The sequence below is a fragment of the Macaca nemestrina genome, chromosome 6 (assembly GCF_043159975.1).
Source record: "Macaca nemestrina isolate mMacNem1 chromosome 6, mMacNem.hap1, whole genome shotgun sequence".
Classification (NCBI taxonomy): domain Eukaryota; kingdom Metazoa; phylum Chordata; class Mammalia; order Primates; family Cercopithecidae; genus Macaca; species Macaca nemestrina.
Genome location: NC_092130.1, coordinates 79954798 through 79979489, shown reverse-complemented (window position 1 = coordinate 79979489; position 24692 = coordinate 79954798). Strand labels below are relative to the sequence as shown.

General features: G+C 34.1%; 1 protein-coding gene across 1 annotated transcript in view; it reads left to right on the top strand.

The window, feature by feature from the left end:
- LOC105471054 (family with sequence similarity 174 member A) overlaps nucleotides 1-24237 on the top strand; it is a 44131-nt gene extending 19894 nt beyond the window's left edge. The window contains exons 2-3 of the mRNA XM_011723397.2: nucleotides 1488-1622; nucleotides 23681-24237. Coding sequence (XP_011721699.1) covers nucleotides 1488-1622; nucleotides 23681-23684 — 139 coding nt within the window. The 3' untranslated portion in view covers nucleotides 23685-24237. The remainder of the gene's footprint in view (nucleotides 1-1487; nucleotides 1623-23680) is intronic.
- The last annotated feature ends 455 nt before the right edge of the window (nucleotides 24238-24692 follow it).

The window sequence follows — 24692 nt, the reverse complement described above, 5'->3', positions numbered from 1 at the left end:
ACTTTACACCCAGAAGCTAATATCATACCTGTTGCTTAGTAAGACTCAAGTATTTGTTGCAGGTAAGTTTGTTTTCCAGGGGCTTCACTGGCATGTTTGAAGAGGCTCATGTTGCTCTTTACAGTTAATGTTATAGCCCAAGTATTTCTTATCCCACTTATGTCGAACAGAGTAAATCAGAGTTTATGCAAACGGATTTTATTTGTGATAACTGACTGAAATATTTTCTATTTTGTTTTCAAACTCCAGTGGACACTCTTGTGAAATACATTTTGCTGTGTGTGGAGTTGAAGTTGTTGGTTTGGAGATGACTTAGGCATTCCTTGCAGGGTCATAGTTTTGGTCGCCAAGGTAGAAGTCACTCAGAGCCTCAGCAACTAACTGAGGAACATCTTAATTGATACATCACTGTGCTAGAAAGTGGTTATATAGTGGTGAATAAAACAGACTTGGTTGCTGCCCTCAGAGAACTTACTGGGAGAGACTGATGAATAAACACCACATAAACATATACATCAGCACATAGGAATGCAAATTAAGTAAATGATTTGAAGGAAAAGAACAAGTTATTTGAGACACAAACTGGAAGTAGGACTCTAAATCTTGAGTTTTCATACATACAGCTAATAATAATGAATGTTAAGCACCCTTGAATCTTTTCAATTTCACTAAGCCAGTGGTTCTCAAACTTGAGTATGCATCAAAAGCCTAAGAGATGTTTGTTAAAACACAGGTTTCTGGGCCCCATCTTCAGAGTTTGTCATTCACTAGGTCTGGGCTAGCCGTGAAGATCTGCATTTCTTGTAAGTTCCTAGGTGACTGTGATTCTGTTGATCCAGAGAACCACACTGCAAGAACCACTGATCTCAGATAATGGTTTATATCACATTGGAATCACATGTAGAACCTCAACAAAATACTGATATTTAGTTCTTTTTGCTGTACATTTTGATTCAGTTAGGGCCTAAACATGGGACTTTAAAAAATACTCCTAGGTAATTCTGGTATGCAGCTAGAGTTGTGGGGTATCAGTTTAGTCTGTGAACATGCATATACATACAGTTTCTGACAGGGACATCTAAACAGTGGTAAGAAAGCATGAAGAACATGGGGAAAAGGCTGGAGCAGGAGGTTTCGCTAAAGAAGTACCTGACCTAAGCCTTTAAAAATTAAGACTTAAAGTACAGTACCTTAACTAAGGCTTAAAAGTTATTTGTCGGCACCATCAGTTGACAAGGAGAAGAGAGTATGTCAGACAGAAGAAACAGGCGATGGCACATAAACATGTAGGAGTAGGTTTTGTCTCATAACGTTTAATCCTAGGTGGTAAATTTGTTGCATATCTGAAATGTAACCCTTATGATATTGAGTGCTTTCTATGTCAGAAACAGAATAATAATTTATTTTATTTTACAAATAAATAGACACTAAGGATCATCTATGCCATATTAAATAATTTTTATTCATTAATTTGTTCTATTTGATAGGATGAGAAGAAGAAACCGAAAGACTAGGAGATACGGAGTTTTGGACACTAACATAGAAAATATGGAATTGACACCTTTAGAACAAGATGATGAGGATGATGACAACACATTGTTTGATGCCAATCATCCTCGAAGGTAAGTATTCCAATAGTTTAATTCCATGAATCAGGAAGCAAGTCCTTGACAAGTAAACTGAAGAAGTAAAATAGACGTTCATTTAACAGCTTGTATTCCAACACAGTTTCTTCAATTCTGTTTACTGAAGTTCTTTTTGCTATCTACCCCATAGCTCATATTCACATTGTTTTGCTGAAATAGATACACACAATAGAATACCATCTCAAAATAATTTTTAAAAATTTCTTTTTTTTTTTTAATCTTTTATTTTAAGTTCAGGGGTACAAGTGCCGGGTCGTTACATAGGTAAACTTGTGTCATGTGGTTTTGTTGTACAGATTATTTCATCACCCAGTTATTCCCTAGGACCCATTAATTCCTTCATTCTTGCAATATGTATTAACTTGGGTGTGTGTGTGTGTGTGTGTGTGTGTGTGTGTGTGTGGTGTGTGAGAGAAATACTTAGTAAACTTAGTTTCCTTTTTGTATTCTGAAGATATTTTGTTTTTAGTTGGGTTCTAGTGTTTGCAAATAGTGCTGCCTTGCAGAATTGGGGGACTAATTGTTTATGGTCTGATCATACAGCTGTAACATCTATACTGAGATCTATTCTCACTAAGTGTTAAGACCTTTCCTAAGAGGTTCAGATAAATAAAATGACATGAGTATAGAATAAATGCCAATGTAAATAGAATGGGAAAAAAGGCAACAAAGATTCAACCTAATAAGGAAAGCCATCTTGGAATCCAGAAGGATTACTGGGTGAAGGAGAATTAGAGTGCAGAGTCAGGTACAAATGCAAAGAAAACAAATCTCTTAGGATTACAGAAAAGAAGATGACTTAACAAAAATTGGACTACTAAGTCCTATATATCTGTATCTATATATCTGTCTATCCATCTATCTATCTAAGCTGTTTATATATGCACACACACACACTTAAAGGAAGTTTTAGTAATGCTGATAATTTATTCATTTAATGAAAATATGTTCATCAAGCATACATTTTGATAGTATTACAGCCTGAGTAGGCAAACATGAACAAAACAATTACATCTGTCCATTAGGAACTCACTTTCAATTAAAGACACACACAAGATGAAAGAAAAGGGACAAAACGGATATTCCATGCAAATGGTAACCAAAACAAAGCAGGGGTTGCCAAATTTTTATCAGACAAATTAGATTTTAAGTAAAAAACTATCTCTTGCGACAGAAAAAAAAGATCATTACATAGTAAAAGAGTCAATTCACCAGGAAGATATGACAATTAGTGTGACTCTATCAGAGCACTTAAATTATAAAGCAAATATTGACAGATCTGGAGCAAGAAATTGACAGTCATGAAATAATTTATGGTACTTTAATATCCCACTTACAATAATGAATAGAATATCTAGACAGAAAATCACTAAAGAAACCGCTGACTTAAACAACACTATAGAACAAATGGACCTGACAGACATATACAGAACTTTGCACCCAACAGCAGAAGAATTCACATTCTTCTCAAGTGCTCATGGGATGCACTCTAGGATAAATCATTTTAGGTCATAAAACAAGTCTTAACAACTTTAAGGAGATTGAAATTATTCCAAGTATCTTTTCCAACCTCCATGGAATAGAAATAGAAATCAATAACAGCAGGAAAACAGGAAAAAAATATAAATATGTGGAAACTAAAAGATACAGTTTGAATATACCTCCAGGCCAAATCTCGTGTCAATTGTAACCCTCCATGCTGGAATTGAAGTCTTGTCAGAGATGTTTGAATCATGAGAACTGATCCCTCATGGCTTGGTGCTGTCTTTATGATAGTGAGTTCTCATGAAATCTGGTTGTTTTAAGTGTGTAGCACCTGTTCCTCCTTGCTCCTGTATTTGCCATTTGAAGTACCTGATCCCATTTCACCGTGCACCATGAGTAAAAGCTCCCTGATACCTCCACAGAAGCCAAGCAGATGTCAGCACCATGCTTGTATAGTCTTCAGAACCATGAACCAATTAAACCTCTTTTCTTTATAAATTACCCAGTCTCAGGTATGTCTTTATAGCAACGAAGACTAGATTAATATATTGAACAACACACTCTTGAGCAATCACTGGGTCAAATAGGAAATCAAAGGGAATTTTAAAAGCTATTTTAAGACCAAAAAAAAAAATGGCATAACAAAACTTATGGGATACAGCAAAAGCATTGCTAGGAGAGAAGTTTATGGCAATAAATGCTGATGTTATGAAAGAAAAAAGACTTTAAATAAACAACCTTGCTTTACCCTTTAAGAAAGTGGCAAAATAAAAACGCTTTAAGCCTAAAATTAGCAGAATGAGGGAAATAATTAAGATTATAGTAGAAATATGTTAGAGTTGAAAAAAATGAGAAAAATTAATAAAATTAAGATTTTGTTTTTAGAAAAGATAAAATCAATACACCGTTAGCTAGACTAAGCAAAAAATAAAAAGGCTCAAATAAATAAAATCAGAAATAAGAGAAGAAATTACAATGGGTGCCTCAGAAATTAAAGAAAACATGAGACTATTATGAACAATTATATGCCAACAAATTTGATAACCTAGAAAAATGGATAAATTCCTAGAAACATTTTATCTATGAAACTTGAGTCAAGAAGAAACTCAAAGTCCAAACAAACAAGTAACAAATAAGGAGATTGAATCAGTATCCAAAACTTTCCAACAAAGAAATGTCCAGGACCATATGGCTTCATGGGTAAATTATACTAGACATTTAAAGAAGAATTAATACTTGTCCTTCTCAAATTATTCTGAAAAATAGAAGAAGAAGCACTTTAAAACTCATTTTATGAGGCTAGTATTACCCTGATACCAAAGCCAGATGAAGGAAAGCAAACTACAGGCCAATATTCCTGATGAACATAGATACAAAAATCTTCAATAAAATGCTAGTTACCCAAATTCAGCAGCGTATTAAAATGATGATACACCATGATTAAATGGGATTTGTCCCTGGAGTGCAAATATCTTTCAACACATGCAAATCAATGCAATAGAACACATTATTAGGTTGAAAGAAAAAAACCCACAAGATCATTTCAGTAGACTCAGAAAAAGCATTTGACAGTGGTATCCACATAGACAAATGGGGTTGCATCAAACTAAAATACTTCTGCACAGCCAAGGAGATAATCATCAGAGTGAAAAGGAACTTAAATAATGGGACAAAATATTTATAAACTATATGAATATATATATATGAGTTAATATCCAAAATATATAAGGAATGCATATAACTTAATAGCCAAAAATCTCACATAATCTGATTTTAAAATGGGCACATGACTCTGTTGGTGGGAATGTAAGTTGGCACAGCTGTTATGGAAAACAGTACAGAAATTCTTCAGTAAATTAAAAATATAATTACCTTATGATTTAGCAATTTTGCTGCTGGATATATATCCAAAGGAAATCATTATTGCATAGAGAGATCTCCACTCCCATGTTCACTGCAGCATTATTCACATTAACCAAGTTGTGGAAATAACCTAAATGTGCATTGACAGATGTATTAGTCCATTTTCATACTGCTTGGAAGAAATATCTGAGACTGGGTAATTTATAAAGAAAAAGAGGTTTAATGCACTCACAGTTCTGCACGGCTGGGGAGGCCTCACAATCATGGCAGTAGGCAAAAGAGGAGCAAAGGCACATCTTACATGACGGCAGGCAAGAGAGCATGTGTTGGGGAACTACCCTTTATAAAACCATCAGATCTCATGAGACTTATTCAATATCATGAGAACAGCATGGGAAAAACTTGCCCCCATGTGTCAGTTACCTCCCACCAGGTTCCTCCCATGATACATGAGGATTATGGGAGCTACAATTCAAGATGAGATTTAGGTGGGGACACAGCCAAACCATATCAACAGATAAATGAATTTGAAAAGTATGACACATATATATATATATATATATATATATATATATATATATATATAATTACATGTATAATATACTATTGAAGATTATTCAGCCTTAAAAAAAAAAAAGAAGAAGAAAATCTGGACATTTGCAACAACATGGATGAACATGGAGGAATTTATGTTATTTGAAACAATCCAAACATAGACAGATATTGCATTATCTTGCTTATATATGGAATCTAAATAGTCAAGCTTATAGTAGTGAATAGAATAGGGGTTGCCAGGGGTTGCAGAGAAGAGAAAATAGGAAGATGTTAGTCAAGGGATCCAAAATTTTAGTTATGCAAAATGAGTAAGTTCATTTATGCAAGATGAGTAAGTTATGCAAGATATAACTTGTACAACAATGTGAGTATAGTTACAATACAATATAGTATTGTATACTTTTAAGTTTGATAGGAGGGTAGATGTTAATTGTTCTTGATACACACAAAAATATGGTAATCACAAGAGGTGATGGATATGTTGATTAGCGTGATTGCAGTGATTGTTTCACATAGTATGTGCACATCATAACATCAAGGTAAACACCTTAAGCATATCCAATTTTTATTTGCCAATTATACCTCAGTAAAAATGGAAAAATAAAAAGTTCATGAAACAGTTGTAATCTATGCTAATCATCAATTCTATAGGCCATAAAAAGTCATTTTGAAAATTTTAAGAGAAGGGAAACTTTGATTACAAAGTTCTATTTTGAAGGTTACCCTGACTGCGTGGGTTGAAGGAGACCAAGATAAAGAGTAAAGTGACAAGGAAGAAAAGTAATTAGATGGTGCAAAGGCATGGGATGACTTGCATTACAGATACAGCAGGAAAGGCAGAGAGGAGTGAATTATTTAAGCAGCTTTGGAAAGTATTAATTACCTGCCCTAATAAACATCTTAACCAAGATGTAGGTCCTGTTTTCAGAGTGAAAGAGCGAGAATTGATTATAATAATGGTAAAGCATGTTTCAGGGATAAGAATGAAATCATCTTGAGTTGTTTAGTAATTTGACCCAATTTACTCAATAAATAAGGCAAAACTTTAATATATATCTAAATAAAGTGACAGGAACAGCACATTACTATTTACCTATTCATTAATTTATCCAACAAATGAATGATGCAGCAGCTATTTACTTGCCAAGCACTGGTCTAGGTGTTTGAGATACATTAGAGAGCAGAACAAAACAAACAAAAAAAATTCTGACTTTGTGAAATTTGGCAGCCAGCGGGGAAAAGAAACAGTTTATTTTTCATCTTCAGTTCTCCTTCTATATCTATCTGATTTTTTTTCTTCAAGAAGCATATATTCACGCATTACTTTTTTAAAAATCCATTTTGTCTGGAAATAATTTTAAACTTACAGAAAGTTTACAAGAATGAAAACAGTACACAATATTCCATACTTTTTTTCCAGATTTACTACTTATTAATATTTTATCTTATTCTCTTGAGTGTTCTTTTTTTCTCTCGTAGTATGTATAGAGAAGAATTCATTCCTCTCATTTTGTATTTATATGATATTCTGATGTTTGTATTTATCTGATAATTAGATTCAGGTTCCTCATTCTTAGTTGAAATACTACTTACTTCATGCTATCTTCTAAAGGTATCATACCTGGAAACACAGATGTCCACTTGTACTTCATTAGCAGTGATAATTTTTATGCACCTATTTAAGGTTTTCCTCAATTTCTCCATTGTGTTAATGATATTTCCCCTCCATAACTAATGAGGAAACGTTTTGCAATCATGAAAATATCATATTTCTCATCTAAATTTCTCCCCATGTTTAACATCTATTCATCACAATTCTTGCCTGATCTAATCTTCGTTATGAAAGTTAGAACACAATTATTTTCAAACTTCATTATTTCTTTTCTGTACCAGTCAGCATTGACATTCTCCTATAAGTAAAAACCTTCTCTTCTTCCTTGTCTATCTATCTCAATATGCAATGATGATTTTCTCTTTTTCAAAGGTTCATAATTCATTGCTGTACTTATTTTAGTGCACATGTGGTCCCAGATATGGTCAGTGGGAGCTTCTTCAAAATGGTTTCTGTCCTTGTAACTCGGTCCCATTTTTTTAAAATACCGCCTTACTTTCCAGCCTCACCAGATGTTCTAGATCCTTTTGGATTCAGCCTTGAAAGCAGGCATTTCTCCATAGAGCTCTGGTTTCTTTGAATGGGCATTCGGTAAACTCTTTGCAACTGGGTTGACTTTGTTTCTGGGCCTTTCAGCACACAGTTCCACTAAATGTATGTATTTATGTATTATATGCATAAATACACCTGGTGTCCATGTGCTTGCATATACACACATATATGTGTACTTTAGATATTATCACTTCACACCTCCCATTCCAGTTTGTCTCTATGGATTCTTTTTGGCCTGCTTCCTTTCCATAATTGTGTTTTTCTACTGTCATGAGATGTCTGGCTTCAATACTTCTACTAATCAGTTCAGTCCTATAATAAAACTGAATTAGTTTCTGAGTTTCTTTGCCTATTAAAGAATTGCATTGCTTAAAAAAAAACTTTCTAAAAGAATTTATGAAAGTTTGCAGTTTTCTCCTCACTGTCCCATCATGTCCAGTACTAAGGATATATAGTCAGATACTGTGTTCATAAATAATTTGGCTTAGTTCTTTCCCACACTCCTCTTCAGTGTGCTCATAGTAGTCATTTGAAATATAATTTAATTTCGTTTAGTTTGCTTTCTGTTTTAGGTTTCTTCTTCCTTTCCTATTTTTGTTTTATTTTATAAGGAAAACACAGACATGCTTCCAAAAGTTAATACTATACATAAAATTTAAACACACACAAATATATACAGACACACACAAAAGTTGTAGTCTCTCTTGTATACTTTCCACTCTCTATTCCATTCTTCCCACCTCATCCTTTGAAGATAAACACCTTCATTATTTTCTGGTTTATCTTCCCTATAGTTTTTTTGGTAAAAGTTGACAAAACCTGTATTTCTTATGTTTACCTCATTTCTTACATAAGATGTAATATGCTATATATGCTCTATTATACTTTTTTGTTGTATTTGATATTTTCTATAAGTCATGCCATATATATGTATGCATTATACTCACTATAGAGTAATATGTAACTATAAGTCATGTCATTTACTATGTCATATGTATATGAACATATATGACATAGAGCTACATATTACTCTATAGAGGCTATTTTATATATATATATATACTTATTTACAGCTGCATATTCAATAGTGGCTATAGCATGATAACTGTGGTTTATTCAGTCACCTATGGTTTGACATTTAGGTAGGTTTTAGTTGTTTTGTAATTATTAATAGTACTGCAATGAGTAACTTTGTGCAGATGTATTTTTGTATTGTTGGAGGCAGATTTTCAGGGTAAATTTCTGGGAGTAGAATTATGGGTTGGATAATGTGAAATCAGTTTTAATGATGAGGAATTCAAGATGCCTATAAGATGATCTCCCACTGGGCAGAGCAAATTGGATAGATTCATTCTTTCATTAAAAGCACCTATTAACTACCATGTGCCCCAGGCACTCTACTAAGCTCTAGAGATGCATACAATAGTGCGCAAAAATGGACAAAATGCTCAGCCTCATGCATTTAACAAAATATATATATATATTTATCTCCACAATGCAGAATGAAGGAGTCTTAGATATAAAGTTGGGATTTGCAATTTTTGGTTTTTGACTAAATCAGGAATAATGGCTCTTCTCTAAGCCAGATTTCCTTTTCTCTTTTTAAATGAGCAATAAGGATGGATTTTTCAGGGCACAAAGAAGCAAAGAATGGTCATAGAGTTTTCCTATTCTCCTCTTATTCTCTTCTTGAAACAATATTAAACATCATTTAAATTACACTCACACTGGATCCTAGATATCTGTGCTATTTTTTTCAGTCTAAGCACAGAGGTTGGGAATCAGGGTGAGTGTAATTTGGAGAAGGTGGCCACATTTCTACCATGTAACAGCATTTTTAAAGAGGTGTGAGAAGAGGTGTGTTTATTCCTATTACCTTCTGTGGCTTAGAAATTTTTTTCTACAATGAGATATACATTCCAAACACCATTACTTTATTTGAAGAAGGACCCTATCTGACTTTTTAATTCAATGGGCAGAACCCTATCTGATTTTTTAGTGTTGATATTAGAGGTTAAACATATATTACACTATCACTTCATTAAACATTTTTAACTTTTCTTGTGTGAAACCTGCACACTGATCTTATTGTGGCTCACTTTAGTAACAAATGATACTCATGGTTAATACCATTTTCCCCCCAGTAAATTGGAAGAAAAAGTCAATACTTATGTGGATATATAAGATCTCTTTAGGCACTGAAAGAGGAACTTGAACAGCTATATAATGCCTACATCGTAATCTCTTAGATCCTGTAAATTTGTTCAGTTACATGACAAAGATGGCCAAAGATTGCAGAGGGAATTAAGATTGCTATAGGTGGATTTTAAAATAGTTGGATATCCCAGATTATATGCATATTGTATATCAAATAATTTTTATTGCTGTAGCATTATAAGAAGTAAATATCAGATAAGGCTAGCCCCAATATTAAGTAGGTTAGCTGTCAGGTTTTTTTTGTAGATATTGCTTGTTAGCATAAGTAAATTTCCTACTGTTTCTAAATTGCTAAGAGTTTTTATCATGAATAGTTTTGAATTTTGTCACATACTTTTTCTGCGTGTACTGAAAGTGATTGTTTTTTTCCTTTTAGTAAATAAATATGGTGAATTTCATTAATTGATTCTTGAATGTTAAACCAACATAATATTCCTGAGACAAATCCTCCTTTGTCATGGTATCCTTTTATATACTGTTGGGTTCAACTCACTAATGTTTTCTTAAAGTGTTTATAAAGACACACACATATGTGTGTGTATATATATATACGTGTGTGTGTGTGTGTGTCTTTTACAGTATATTTATCATGTTTTGAAATTAGGATTTCTGTTTCTCATAAAATGTGCTGGGAAGTGATCCCTTTGCATCTATGTGTGTAAAAATGTGTGTAACACTGCCATTATTTCTTCCTTAAGTATTTAATAGAACAAATGAGTGAAACTGTTAAGTGAATGGACTTTTTTATTAGATGGGAAGAGTTATTTAATACACATAGAGCTATTCAGATTTTCTGTTACTTCTAATGTAATTGTAAATTGCTTTATCAAGAAATTTCTCCATAAAATCCTGGATTTTAGAAAACAGTTAAGTGGTGAATTATGTGCATAATTTTCACATAACTGCTTTTCCTTGTGATTATTTAAGTACTTAAATATATACATGTATATTCCAATAAATATATAAATATATAGAAATATTTATTTAAATTTATATTTATGTTCCAGTAAATATATAAATATATATACTTCAATATATAAAGTATATACTTAAGTGTGTATATATATGTGTGTGTATATATATTACTTTACTGTTACTTTATTATAAAGTAATAGAAAGGTCCAGAAATGTGGCATCTTTTACTGTTGTTATTGTTGTCAATAAATCTACTTTCCATTGCCAAGATTGCTACAAATACCCTGCAATGGAAAGAGTAGGTTTTACAACCATTTTTACAGCAAAGTCTCTGGTGGCTATAGTTACATGTGTTATATGTTACTGTACTGATTATACTGGCCACATATTTTGTTAACCAAGGCAAATTAAATTCAGCCATCAAAGAATATCAGAAACATATAACTGTTACAGTTTGGGTTTTACCATTGAACTGAAAAGATGATTCCCTTGCTGACTCTGATATTCCTGATTTTTTTTTTTTTTTTAGAACTGTTGAAAGTTTTATAGAAGTACTTTAAAATATTGTCGATATGATTTAATAAATAAAACAGGCCGGGCGCTGTGGCTCACGCCTGTAATCCCAGCACTTTGGGAGGCCGAGGTGGGCGGATCATGGGGTCAGGAGATCGAGACCATCCTGGCTGACACGGTGAAACCCCGTCAGTACTAAAAATACAAAAAAATTAGCCAGTAGTGGTGGCGGGCGCCTATAGTCCCAGCTACTCAGGAGGCTGAGGCAGGAGAGTGGCGTGAACCCGGGAGGCGGAGCTTGCAGTGAGCCAAGATCTCACCACTGCACTCCAGCCTGGGCGACAGAGTGAGACTCCATCTCAAATAAATAAATAAATAAATAAATAAATAAATAAAAACAGTTCAGTATTATTCCTGCTTAAAGAAGTTATATTAATCTGTCTAATTAAATGTAGTAAAGTTGATTCAAGTAAAGTTTTTTATTTTTTCTTAATAAAATGTGACATTTCCTAATAAAACAGCACTTGAGCCAATTTTAAACTCTCTGAAAATGTCCTAACTACATGGTTAAGACAGTCTTGTATAAATCAATCATTATTTTTATTTGATCAATGAACTCTATATGTGAGCACAATGTACCACTGAATTGGATTCTAAAGGACAAAGAAACATACAGTTCCACAGATTTCCAAACTTATAATTTTTCTTTGTTTGTTTTTGTTTTTGTTTTTTTGACACGGAATCTTGCTCTGTCCCCCTGGCTGGAGTGCAGTGGCACAATCTCAGCTCACTGCAACCTCTGCCTCCCAGGTTCAAGCTGTTCTCATGCCTCAGCTTTCCAAGTAGCTGGGACTACAGATGTGCACCACCAAGCCTGGCTAATGTTTTTTATTTTTAGTAGACACGGAGTTTCACCATGTTGGCCAGGCTGGTCTCAAACTTCTGGCCTCAGGTGATCCACCTGCCTCAACCTCCCAAAGTGCTGGAATTACAGACATGAGCCACCGCACCTGGCCTCAAACTGAAAATGTTATTTTTAAACTGATGACTCGGTCCAGCTTTCGCTCTTGGAGTAAATATTTTATTAGAAATTACTAAGTCCTATTTTAGTTATCTTAACTTTTTAGCAATAAAGTTTTTGGCTTTACTTCTGTTGCTGTTTACTTCTCTCGTTATAATTCTTCACCCAAATTTGACTCTTATTGAATAAAAATTAGCAAAGAACCTATATTCTACTGGGGGGATGGGGCGGGGATAATATTCAAATAACTAAAACCCAGAGCAGAAAAGAATATCTAAGTAAATGGTGCAGTTTTTCATAAAAGGAATTTTTATTTCTAGCCTGGACAGAGTGAAGTAACAGAACTACAATAGGAGTGATTGTGACAGCTGCTTGTTAATAAAATATACCCTTAGTGCAGGATGTATCAGAGACTATGCTAGGATCTAAATTCACTATGAAATAATTAAAAACATTTCTTGCAGAGTAGTTGCTATTGTTCTTATTTGAAAGATAGGAAAACTGAGGCTTAGTTTAAATGGCTTCATCTGCAATATCCTGCAATCAATCTCATTCCATTTGTTTAATATTTATTTGATTTATACTACACCTAAAGAGGATAATTCTAGATTCTGCTCACTATGTCTTCTATACTACCACTTGTATTACTGTTAATTTTCCAAATACATAGGTCCCAAAATAAAGCATATTAGTAGTATGATTTGTCTGCCTTTTCAATTGTAGAATATAATTAGTCTACAGTATAACTTGTAATAATTCTTGTGAGATCATCCCTTAGTGGTGCTATCTTCTTCTTTAACGGTTTTTAAAATTAGTCCCTCTTCATTTTCAAGATTCTATCCACAGAATAACAGGAAGCAAGTCATTTCCAGAGAGGCAAATGAATTTCCTTGCTTATGATTTTACAAAACTAGTTTTTGTAGTCAGCTCTTTCTGAGAGGGGTGCTTTTTAATGTGGTCTTAAATACATCAAAATATTGTCGGTCATTAAGATGTGGGGTATTTTCTCTGTTTCTTTATATTAAATTGAACCATATGAAAACACCAATATATGGTTTAATATAAATTTCCTAAAGGAAGTGTGTTTTTTCATGTAACAGAATATCACAGATGGGGCCTGAGCAGGCAAAGTACTTCAAGGGTCTTGCTCCTCTCCTCTGTGATTCCCTTGGTTCTGCTCATTGTTCTGCATTGGTTTTATTCTTAGGTTGATAAGTGGATCATACCAGCAGTTCCTATAACTACAACCAGATGGTAACTTTAACTGGAAGTCAGGGCCACACTCTTTTATGTATCTTTCTTAAGAATGAGAAAGGTTTCCATAAAGTCCTCCAGCACAGTTGTTTTTTATTTTTATTTTTTTCACATCATTGTCCAGGATTAGATTATGAGATCATTCATAAACTAGGACCTGGGGAGGAAAATGGAAGTACCATGATTAGCTCAGACTTATCAGCTGAGGTGGAAGATATTGAGTAGCAAACCACCATTCCACCAACTATGTCTTGTATGTTAACCATTGAGGCTCAGTACAATCAAATGGGGAAAAATTATAGGTTTCTGGAAAAAAAGTTTGTGCTGCTTAATACAACTTTTATTGAATGAGCTATTGTTACCCTAATTTTGTTAATTAGAGGCATTTTTTTTTTGTTTAGTTGCTGAATCATTTTGCACAAAGGAATTATAAAACTGAAAAACAAATCTCAGTTCTTGAACTGTTGGTAGAATTTTCAGCTTTTCCAGAAAAAAAAAAAAAAAAAAAACTGATGAGGAGTCAGAGGCCGCATATGCTGACTAAAAATTACTATCGCTTTTCTCAAAGCAAAATGGAGACAAATTCTCATAAGCAATCTGAAGAAACACAAGTTTAAAAGAATGCTTTACAGCATGAAACAACAAATGGAAACAATACCTTCTTGCTATTTTGTTTGATTTAGTAAATTTATTTTTAAATTACCCTGATTTCATTATTACACATTGTATGATTGTATAAAGATATCACATGTACCTTACAAATATGTAAAACTATTATGTATCCATAATAATTTAAAATAAAAATTAAGTTTTAAAATTATTTTATAATCATTTTAAATAATTATTTTATAATGATATAAACTAGAGGACATTTTGACAATCTTGGTAACAGATTCTAAAAGCTAATATTTCTGTCATTTCAGGCTACTTTAGTAATTTCTGCCAAATATGTAATTTAAAAAGCCCTACATTTGCTTTTTGGCTACTGCTGTTATGCTTCATTAAGTATACTATTGTATTGTACGTGTTGATTATATTTTGTGCTCAATGAGGTACTTGGCCATGAAATATTTCCTGGTTATTAACATCAGTATATCAGAATTAGATTGCAGATTTGATACAAGTGTTTAGTGAGAAACCCTCATTAAGAAAATCTTATTCAAACAGTTATCAATTTGAAAATACTATAGTTCTAATTTCTAAAACACTGTCTTAATTGTTGGGTATAACATAGTATCAGAATAAACACTAACCTTAGTCAAAGTAAATAGAATATAAGATTGTATTAAAGTACTAATATTTACTTTAGAAATTTATATTTAGTTTGTCCACTGGTATGTTGGTGGTAGGATCGTTCCTACTTAATTTTTTCTCTTAAAGGGAACTTTGCTGTGTTTGTCATTAAACAGGTAGCAAAAAAGAACTTTTATATAATTTTTTTTCAAAATTTTGCTGAAGATTAAATTTGGCTACTGATGAAAAAGAAATATTTGGGATGGGAGTCACTGAATGAAAGCATGGATTCTAAGACATTATTATTTATGAATAGCAGTTTCGTAGAGAAAGAAGAGGTATCCAGTACAATAAATGTGTAGGATACAGCATAGTGCATACTAGTAGGATGTCTTGGTTGTTTATTATTTTATAGTCCATTTGTTTGTAGAAGAAATAGGAATCCATTGATATAACCAGAGCAGCATTTTTTTTTTTCTTTTAGTACAGTGGAAATTCTGTAAATGATAGAAAACTGAGCATTTGACATAGGATCTAATCTTCAGATTTCAATGACTAAATCCTCCAGAACTGAGAAGTATTATGATAAAATAAGGAGCAACAGAACATAATCATATAGACTTAAGTGCTTCTTGAGCTTCTATTATTGACTGAATGCCCTTAGACCCATCTCTTGAATCTTGATTCCTCCTTCTTACCAAATTGCCTGCCAAATAATATAGTTGGACTGCACTTCTAAAATATTTCCCAGTTTTTGATCTCTGTAATTGCCTGTTTTAATCTTGTAGACTACCCTAAAAAGACAATCCTTAGTCTTAATTGAAAACTATTTAGTTTATCCAAAATAACAACAAAAATCCAAAAAACTTAAGAACATCCAGCATATGATTGATCAGGATGACACTATAATTCAGGCTTCCCTTCTAGGCCAATGTTTTTTGTCCTTCTGAATTATTTCCAAGCTGTATTTCTAGTTTTGCACTAATAAAGAAGGATATTGTTTTTCTTTTTTTAATATTTTTTTCTCCAATTTTTGATGACCATCATCCCATTCAGTACCAAGTGATATTCCTCACAGTTAATAAAAACTCAACACGTTTGGTGATTAGAAGAATGAATGTTTAATTTTTAAAATATTTTTACCTATTAAGCTTAGCAGCATGCATAGCTCAATGTGTTGCCTACCTATTTCAAATATGTTGAAAGCCATCAAGGCATTAAATGTTGTGGTTACTTATGTGTGTTTTCATGTGAGACTATATATTTGAAATAGATGTATGTGTACTGGTAATCCATGTCACTGCCATATAATGTAGTTGAGCAAGAATATAACATTCTTAGTTTTTCTTTATTTTATATTATAATGGTGGAAAACTGAAAATTCCAGTTAGTTCCATTATTTTCAGCTTAAATTTTGTCAATTCAGGATGTAAATATCATACTGATAAAAATTCTACCCCTTATTTCTCCTCTCTCTTCACTTCAAATTGATCCAAGTTTTTCGGAGACAGACTTCATTATTCAATTAATCTAAGACACCATTAATTTTAAGCAGATCATTAAGAAAGAAAAGAAATAGCTGTCAGTTAAATTGTGAAATGATGTAGCAATTTTTTGTTTTGTTTTGTTTTATTTGTTTGTTTGTTTATTGGGACAGAGTTTTGCTCTTGTCACCCAGGCTGGAGTGCAATGGCACGACCTCGTCTCACTGCAACCTCCTGCTCCCAGGTTCAGACAATTTTCCTGTCTCAGCCTCCCATGTAGCTGGAATTACAGATGTCTGCCACCACGCCTGGATAATTTTTGTATTTTTTAGTAGAGATGGGGTTTCACCATGTTGAGCAGGCTGGTCCTGAATTCCTGACCTCAGATAATCCACCCGTCTCAGCCTCCCAAAGTGCTGGGACTACAGGCATGAGCCACTATGCCCGACTGTGATATTTTTAAATTATACAAGAATTGTGCACACTAGCCTCTCAGTACTTTTTCATTGTGCTTTCCTTCTGAAGAATTTGGCAATTTATGTTTGTAGTTGTATTGTTTGGTGTATAATAGTTTCTCAAAACAGAAACTAGCAGAGTTTTCATTTATCCGGGGTATCTTTCCATGTTAAGAGATATTTGTTTTTGGCAAGCGTGTATGGGATTAATGTCATCGTTTAGTGCTAAATATTTGCTTCACTGATATTAATTATAGTTTAGTGTTCTCTTTTATGTCTTTCTGCATACAAAAAAAATTTGCTTCAATGGTGATTCATGAAATAAACTTTTTGAAGGTATTTTAACCTCATTAAATTCATCCTTATAATACCAACAATGCATATAATTCACTCAAAGTGACGACAATGCAAAGAGCTTTGATCCACACATACAGCCAATGGCAACTATGTAAGAACTGCCCCCGTCTGACAGCTATTGTAAGATGCCATCAATTGAAAGATGCATCTGAAGTTCAGAGATTTTAAATTGTGAAAAATGTGTGTCTTATAAACTCTGAAATATAGTACCGTTCATAGGAAAGGTCATACTTGCTCTATTAGTCATGGTTATCTAGAGGGACCAAACTAATGGAATATATATGTACGGGAATTTATTAAGTATTAACTCACACTATCACAAGGTCCCACAATAAGCCACGTGCACACTGAGGAGCAAGGAAAGCCAGTCCAAGTCCCAAAACTGAAGAACCTGGAGTCCAGTATTCGAGAACAGGAAGCATCCAGCATAGGAGAAAGATGTAGGCTGGGAGGCTAGGCCAGTCTCTCCTTTCACACTTTTCTGCGGTTTATATTCCAGTCATGCTGGTGCTGATTAGATTGTGCCAACCCAGATTAAGGGTGGATCTGCCTTTCTGAGCCCACTGACTCAAATGTAATCTCATTTGGCAGCACCCTTACAGACATACCCAGGATCAATACTTTGTATCCTTCAGTCCAATCAAGTTGACACTCAGTATTAACCATCACACTTGCAGTCTTCTATCTTTGCTGGCCACGGGTGAGGGATAGCTTGTCCTGCTTGGTTTTGGAGCACAGCCTCTATCCCTGCCATTATTGCCGAAAGAGCATCCTGTTAACAGACCCACTAGGATTATACTGTGTGCTCCTGGTTCTGTTGCAGAGTTTGTTTGTTTGTTTGTTTTTGTTGTCTGTTTGTTTTGAGATAGATTTTGGCTCTTGTTGCCCAGGCTGGACTGCAATGAAGTGATCTCAGCTCACGGCAACCTCCGCCTCCCGGGTTCAAGCGATTCTCCTGCTTCAGCCTCCCAAGTAGCTGGGATTACAGGCGCCTGCCACCATGCCAGGCTAATTTTGTGTATTTTTAATAGAGGCGAGGTTTCACCATGTTGGCCAGGCTGGTCTTGAACTCCTGACCTCAGGTGATCCACTCACCTTGGCCTCCCAAAGTGCTGGGATTACAGGTGTGAGCCACACACCAGGCCTGTGGCATTTTTTTGAATCAACCAGTCTACCTTCTACAACTTCTATATCACCCCTCCAGAGAGTAGGAATCCTTAGCTATTTTTCTTATACCATATTAACACTCCACTTTTTTAAAACTGCTATGGGATTCCTGAGAAAGAGCAACTGAGGGATAGCAACATGGATTTCAGTGAGTAGGTGGCAACTGAGTTAAAGGTTTTTTTGTTTTGTTTTGTTTTTCTGTTTTTTTTGTTTGTTTGTTTGTTTGTTTGTTTGACGGAGTCTTGCTCTGTCGCCCAGGCTGGAGTGCAGTGGCCGGATCTCAGCTCACTGCAAGCTCCGCCTCCCGGGTTCACGCCATTTTCCTGCCTCAGCCTCCCGAGTAGCTGGGACTACAGGCGCCCGCCACCTCGCCCGGGTAGTTTTTTTGTATTTTTAGTAGAGACAGGGTTTCACCATGTTAGCCAGGATGGTCTCGATCTCCTGACCTCGTGATCCGCCCATCTCGGCCTCCCAAAGTGCTGGGATTACAGGCTTGAGCCACCGCGCCCGGCCTGTTTTGTTTTTTTAAAGATACAAGTTAATCAAATAAGAGCCTATGAAGGCCCAGCATGGTGGCTCACGCCTGTGATCTCAGCACTTCAGGAGGCCGAGGTGGGCGGATAATTTGAGTTCAGGAATTTGAGACCTCACTTAAGGCTGGAAGACCATGCTTAAGACTGGAAGAGAATTGGTTTAATTCTTGATGAGTTAAAAATATTTCCAATTGGGCATATAAATAAGAATGCCTTCTTCAGTATTACGTTTGGTCTGTGGTTGAGTGATGCCAGGGAGGGAGTGTGGAGTGGTGGTTCCTATAGTGGCTGCTGAACAGCATGAAAGCATCCAGAATGGAATTCTGATGAAATTCCCACTCAAGGAATGAAATACTCTAAATGAGAGAACTGGTCATACAGTCTTATAAATATAAACAGTTTCAAGAAAATGTTGGACACAATGTAATATGATTGATAGATCATAATAGACAGTTATGCTTATTTGCATATGTTTTGAGGTTAATTATCAGTCTCAAAAAACCTTTCTGAAACCATACCTTAAGAGACTCTTTATGTGGTAGTTTCTTTTGTATTTGAAAAAAATATTGTAGATATTCCTTAGGGTCTCATATATAGTCAAGTTCAAAAGGCTATTTAGTGATAGAATTTGGATTAGGTTGTAGTCATTTTGTGTTCTTTTCCTCATTTATGAAACTGCAACTTTGATTTTACAGATTGACTTTTTTTCATAGTCCACAAATTCATTATCAGTATTATCATGGGTTACAAGCATTAAAAGAATAAGGCCTATACGATAGAATTCTAAGTGTTACATGTTTTTTTGTTTGTTTGTTTGTTTGTTTTTTTAATAACCTTCAGTATATTTTTAAAGGATTAAATTTGCTTTCAAAGTAAAAATATATTAGAACCTCATTATTCTTATACTAATCATTTAGAGAACTATTACAGACTCCTGACTAAAGTTTCAGATAACACAAGATGAAAAAGAGCATTATTCATTTTCAGATGTTTTTCCAATGAAGTTCTAAATGTTATTGATGATTATAAAGGAAGATTTATTAAGTTTGTAAAATCTGCACACTTTGGGTTTTGTTTTGTTTTTGTTTTTCTTTTAATTTGGTTTGATCAAATGCTTTTCATTATGATGGCTCTTACTAGCAGACATTTTTTTGGAAGCCAGGATTTAGATTAAGTAGTAGTAAAGTAAGTTGTATAATTAGAATGAAAATCTATAAAAATGTGTGTGTTGAAAATATAGTTTTATATTACAATAAACTAGTTAGGCAATAAGAGTAAATGGGCAAACTTGCCCCATTGTAATGTTTATTGGAAATCTTGTCTTTAGTATGGATAATTTTTGTTACCGTATTATAAATATCCAAAGCATTGATTGTTTTATAGATTATACTTAGTAGCTTGTAGCCTTAGTAACCCTCATTTCTGAAGGTTAGAAATAGGAACAAGGAACTGTATTTATAGAAACCATAGAAATGAATAACTGTTGTTGGCCCTTGAATAACATGGGGGCTAGGAGCACCAACTACACAATCGAAAATCCACGTGTAACTTTTGGACTCCCAAAAACTTAACTATTAATAGCCTGCTGTTAACCGGAAGACTTACCAGTATCATGAACAGTCAATTAACATGTATTTTGTATGTTATATGTATTATATACTCCTTTCTTACAACAAAGTATGCTAAAGAAAAGAACATGTTATTAAGAAAATCATAAGGAAGATAAAATATATTTACTGTTCATTAAGTGAAAGTGGCCCTCATAAAGGTCTTCATCCTCATTTTCACGTTGAGTAAGCTGAAGAGGAGGAGGAAGAAGAGGGGCTGGTCTTGCTGTCTTGGGGTGGTAGAGGCAGAAGAGGTGAAGGAGGTGGAAGGGGAGGCAAGCACAACTGGTGTAACTTTACAGAAACACATCTGAGTTTTTTGCCTTTTCATTTCTCTAAAACTGTTTCTGTTAGTACCAATTCTACTTCCACAGTCTGCTTTAGTTTTAGTGCCCATATCACAGAAAGGTCCATGTCATAAAAGAAGCTGAAAGCAGTCTTGAATAATTGGAATCCTTCTGCCACATTGACTACTGTCAATTTATTTTCTGGTACAGCTTCTTCTACGTCTTCTTCCTTATCATGTGGCACTGGTTCAGAAGCACCCATCTCGATCAAGTCATTTTCTGTTCATTGTTCCTTTGGAATGTCACTTAGCTCTTGAATTACTCCAAGATCTTTATCTTGACATCTTTTATTCCCCACCTTTTTTTTTTTTTTTTTTTTTTTTTTTTTTTGCAATATCCACAATGTCTTTCATGATTTCCTTGGTTGGCTCTATTGTAAATCCTGTGAAGTCGTGCGCAACATCTTGAAACAGTTTCCTCCAGCAGAATTTATTGTTTTGCACTTGATGGCTTTCAGGCCTTTTTCAATAAAATGGTAGCATATTCAATGGTATATTTCTTCTAGACTTTCATGATGTTCTCTATTGGGATCTCTTCTGTAGTGTTGAATAAACCTTTCCATAGTGTACTGGGTGTAATGAGCCTAAGCATCCTTACGGCCCCCTTATCTCAAAGCTGAATTAGAAACATTGTATTTGGAGGCCATTTTAATGCGTTCAGTGTTGAATTCATGGGGTTCTTTGTGGCCCAGGGCATTGTCCAATATCAAAAGAACTATAAAAGTCAGTCCCCTACTAGCAGTGTACTTCCAGACTTCAGGGACAAAGCGTCAATGGAACCAATCCAGAAAAAGAGTTTTCAGTGTCCAGGTCTTATTGTACAACTAAAAGACTGGCAGCTGGTGTTTATCTTTTCCCTTCAAAGCTTGGTGGTTAGCAACTTTGTATGTAAGGGCAATCCTGGTGAGAAACTCTACTGCATTTGCATGAAACAGTACTGTTAGCCTATCCCTTCGGTCTTAAATCATACTGCTTACTTCTCTTCCGTACTAATAAGTGTCATTTGTGGCATTTTTCTTCTAGAACAGGGCACTTTCATCTGTATTAAAAACTGTTTAGGCAGATATCCTTTCTCCTCAGTGATTTTCTGAATGGTTTCTGGGGACTCTGGTCTGTTGCCTCTTGGTCAACAAAGGCTGCTTCTCCTTTTATCTTCACAATTTTTTTTTAAGCCAAACCACGTTCTGAAATTATTAAACCCTCTTTTGTTGGCATTAAATTTTTCAGCTTTAGATCTTCCACCTTCCTTTTGCTTTAGATTATAATATAATGAATCTGCTTTTTCTCAAATCATATTAGAGTCTGTAGGTTTGCATTTCTTATAGCAATCATGTAACCACATAAAAGCTTAATTTTCAGTATGAGATAAAAAAGTTATTTCAAAAAAAGTGCAAAGATGTTGTGCTTGCTGATGAAACTACAGTGACAGTTTCACAGTTTTTTGTTTGTTTGTTTTTGTTTTCCTTTTTTACAGTGGTCCTTAGGCTGGATTCATTTTCCTTGAAATGGCAGGCAACTCCTGCTGCAGACCTCCATCTACAATATATATCAAGCAATCCAGCTCTTTTTTTGTAATGTCATGACTTTCTGCTTCCACCAGAAGCAATTCCATTATCAATAGTGGCATTTTGTATGGGTGTCATCATGTTATTCAAGGTTTATGATATTGCACTAAGTGCAGTAGAAGCTATGCAAGAATCATGAGAGATCACTTTTAATGCAATACACAATTTACTGGAGATACGAATTGCCCAGGTGGAGATGATTAGTGTCACATGGTGTTTTAAGTAAATACCAACAACACTTGAACTCACCATAATGATAACTAGAGGGGACTGTGAAATTACTACAGTAGTACACTATGTACTACAGTTAATTTTCTGCAGTTATGATTTAATACTGCATCTTTATATTTACTTATCTCTCGGCTGCAAATAGCACCATGTACAGTCTGTGCTTATGTGCATAAGTTTTGGTAAGTTTTAACATTTTGTAGTAGATTTGTATATATGTTATCATAAATGATAAAATAGATCAGCATCTACATTTATTTTATCCATTCATGGCATAGTTTTTTCTTAAATTTTTAATATTTCTTTTTCTTTCTTGAGACAGAGTCTTGCTCTGTTGCCCAGGCTGGAGTACGGTGGCACAATCTCTGCTAACTGCAGCCTCCACCTCCCAGGTTCAAGTGATTCTCCTGCCTCAGCCTCCTGAGTAGCTGGGATTACAGGAGTGTGCCATCATGCCTGGCTAATTTTTGTATTTTTAGTAGAGACGGGCTTTCACCGTGTTGGCCAGGCTGGTTTTAAACTCATTACCTCAAGTGATCTGCCTGCCTTGGCCCCCAAAAGTGCTGGGATTACAGGTGTGAGCCATTGCGCCCAGCCTTTTTTGATATTTCTAAAGTACGTAGTTCATTATACTATTTTTCAAATTGTCTCAGATCTCAAAAAACTTTAGACTGTATTTATTGAAAAAAATCTAAGTGGTACCAACTTAAGTGGTACTATGCAGTTCAAACCCATGTCATTCAACAGTCAACTGTATTGTATACTCACGTCCACTAAAGTCATTTATTAATATTACATGAGGGTAAACTTTATTATGAATATAGCCTAGTCTTTACTCACAGTAGTTAAATATAAAATTCCTTTAATAAGTTAGAATTTGTGTTTAAAAGATAATTTCTGAAATAATTAATCTAGACAAAATAAGCATGTGTTATTGGTGTTCTTTTTAATAATTTTAAATACTTGTATTATGTTCTTCCTTCCCCTCCAAATCTTTCTGAATAGTTCTAAATGTTTTTTAAATTGTTCCAGAAAGGACACTTATGGTATTTTTTTTTTCTTTTTCTTGCAGATAAGAATGTGCCTTTTGATGAAAGAACTTTATCTTTCTACAGCGAAGAGTGGAATTTCTATGTTTAAGGAATAAGAAGCCACTATATCAATGTTGGGGGGGTATTTAAGTTACATACATTTTGACAACCTTTAATTTGTTGTTGTAATAAATACTGTATCCTTTATTATATCTTTATATGTATAGAAGTACTCTATCAATGAGCTCAGAGATGTTGGAGATAAACTATACTGTAATAGTTTATCAGTTTGACAATTACTATAAAACGGTGTTTTCTGATCAGTTTTTGTTTCTTGCTTACCATATGATTGTAAACTGTTTTCTTTTATGTATTAATCAGTTAATGCTAATTATTTTTGCTGGTGTCATGTTAAAGAGCTATAAATTTCCAGCAACCAACTGGTGTGTAAAAATAATTTAAAATTTCCTTTACTGAAAGGCATTTCCCATTTTTGTGGGGAAAAGAAGCCAAATTTATTACTTTGTGTTGGGGTTTTTAAAATATTAAGAAATGTCTAGGTTATTATTTGCAAAACAATAAATATGATTTAAAATTATCTTAAAGTGGTCCAGATTATATGTTTATAAAATAAACATAAGACTATAGAATTGAAAATCAATATATGTATTTGTAATTGATTTATCAGAAAATCTATCAAAATAGATTTTATTCTATTTTAGCAACTACTATGTAAAAGTAACATATGTACTTTGATTAGATATTTCAGAACCCTGTGAATTTTACAGCCACTTTATATCTTTACTGTATAGTAAGAAGTAGAAATTGCAATAATGGCATAGTTCAAATACTTGATTGTGTTATGGAACAGGAGATTGAGGAATTAAAGTAAACACATAGACTTTGGAGTCAGATCTATATTCAGAGACTGATTTCATGATCTCTGAACAAATTATTTAACCTTACTGAGATTCAATTTTTCACATTCTAGAAGTTAGAGGAGAACTAAAGGAAAAGCATGGATCATGAACTCAGTTGCTTACTGGGACCAGG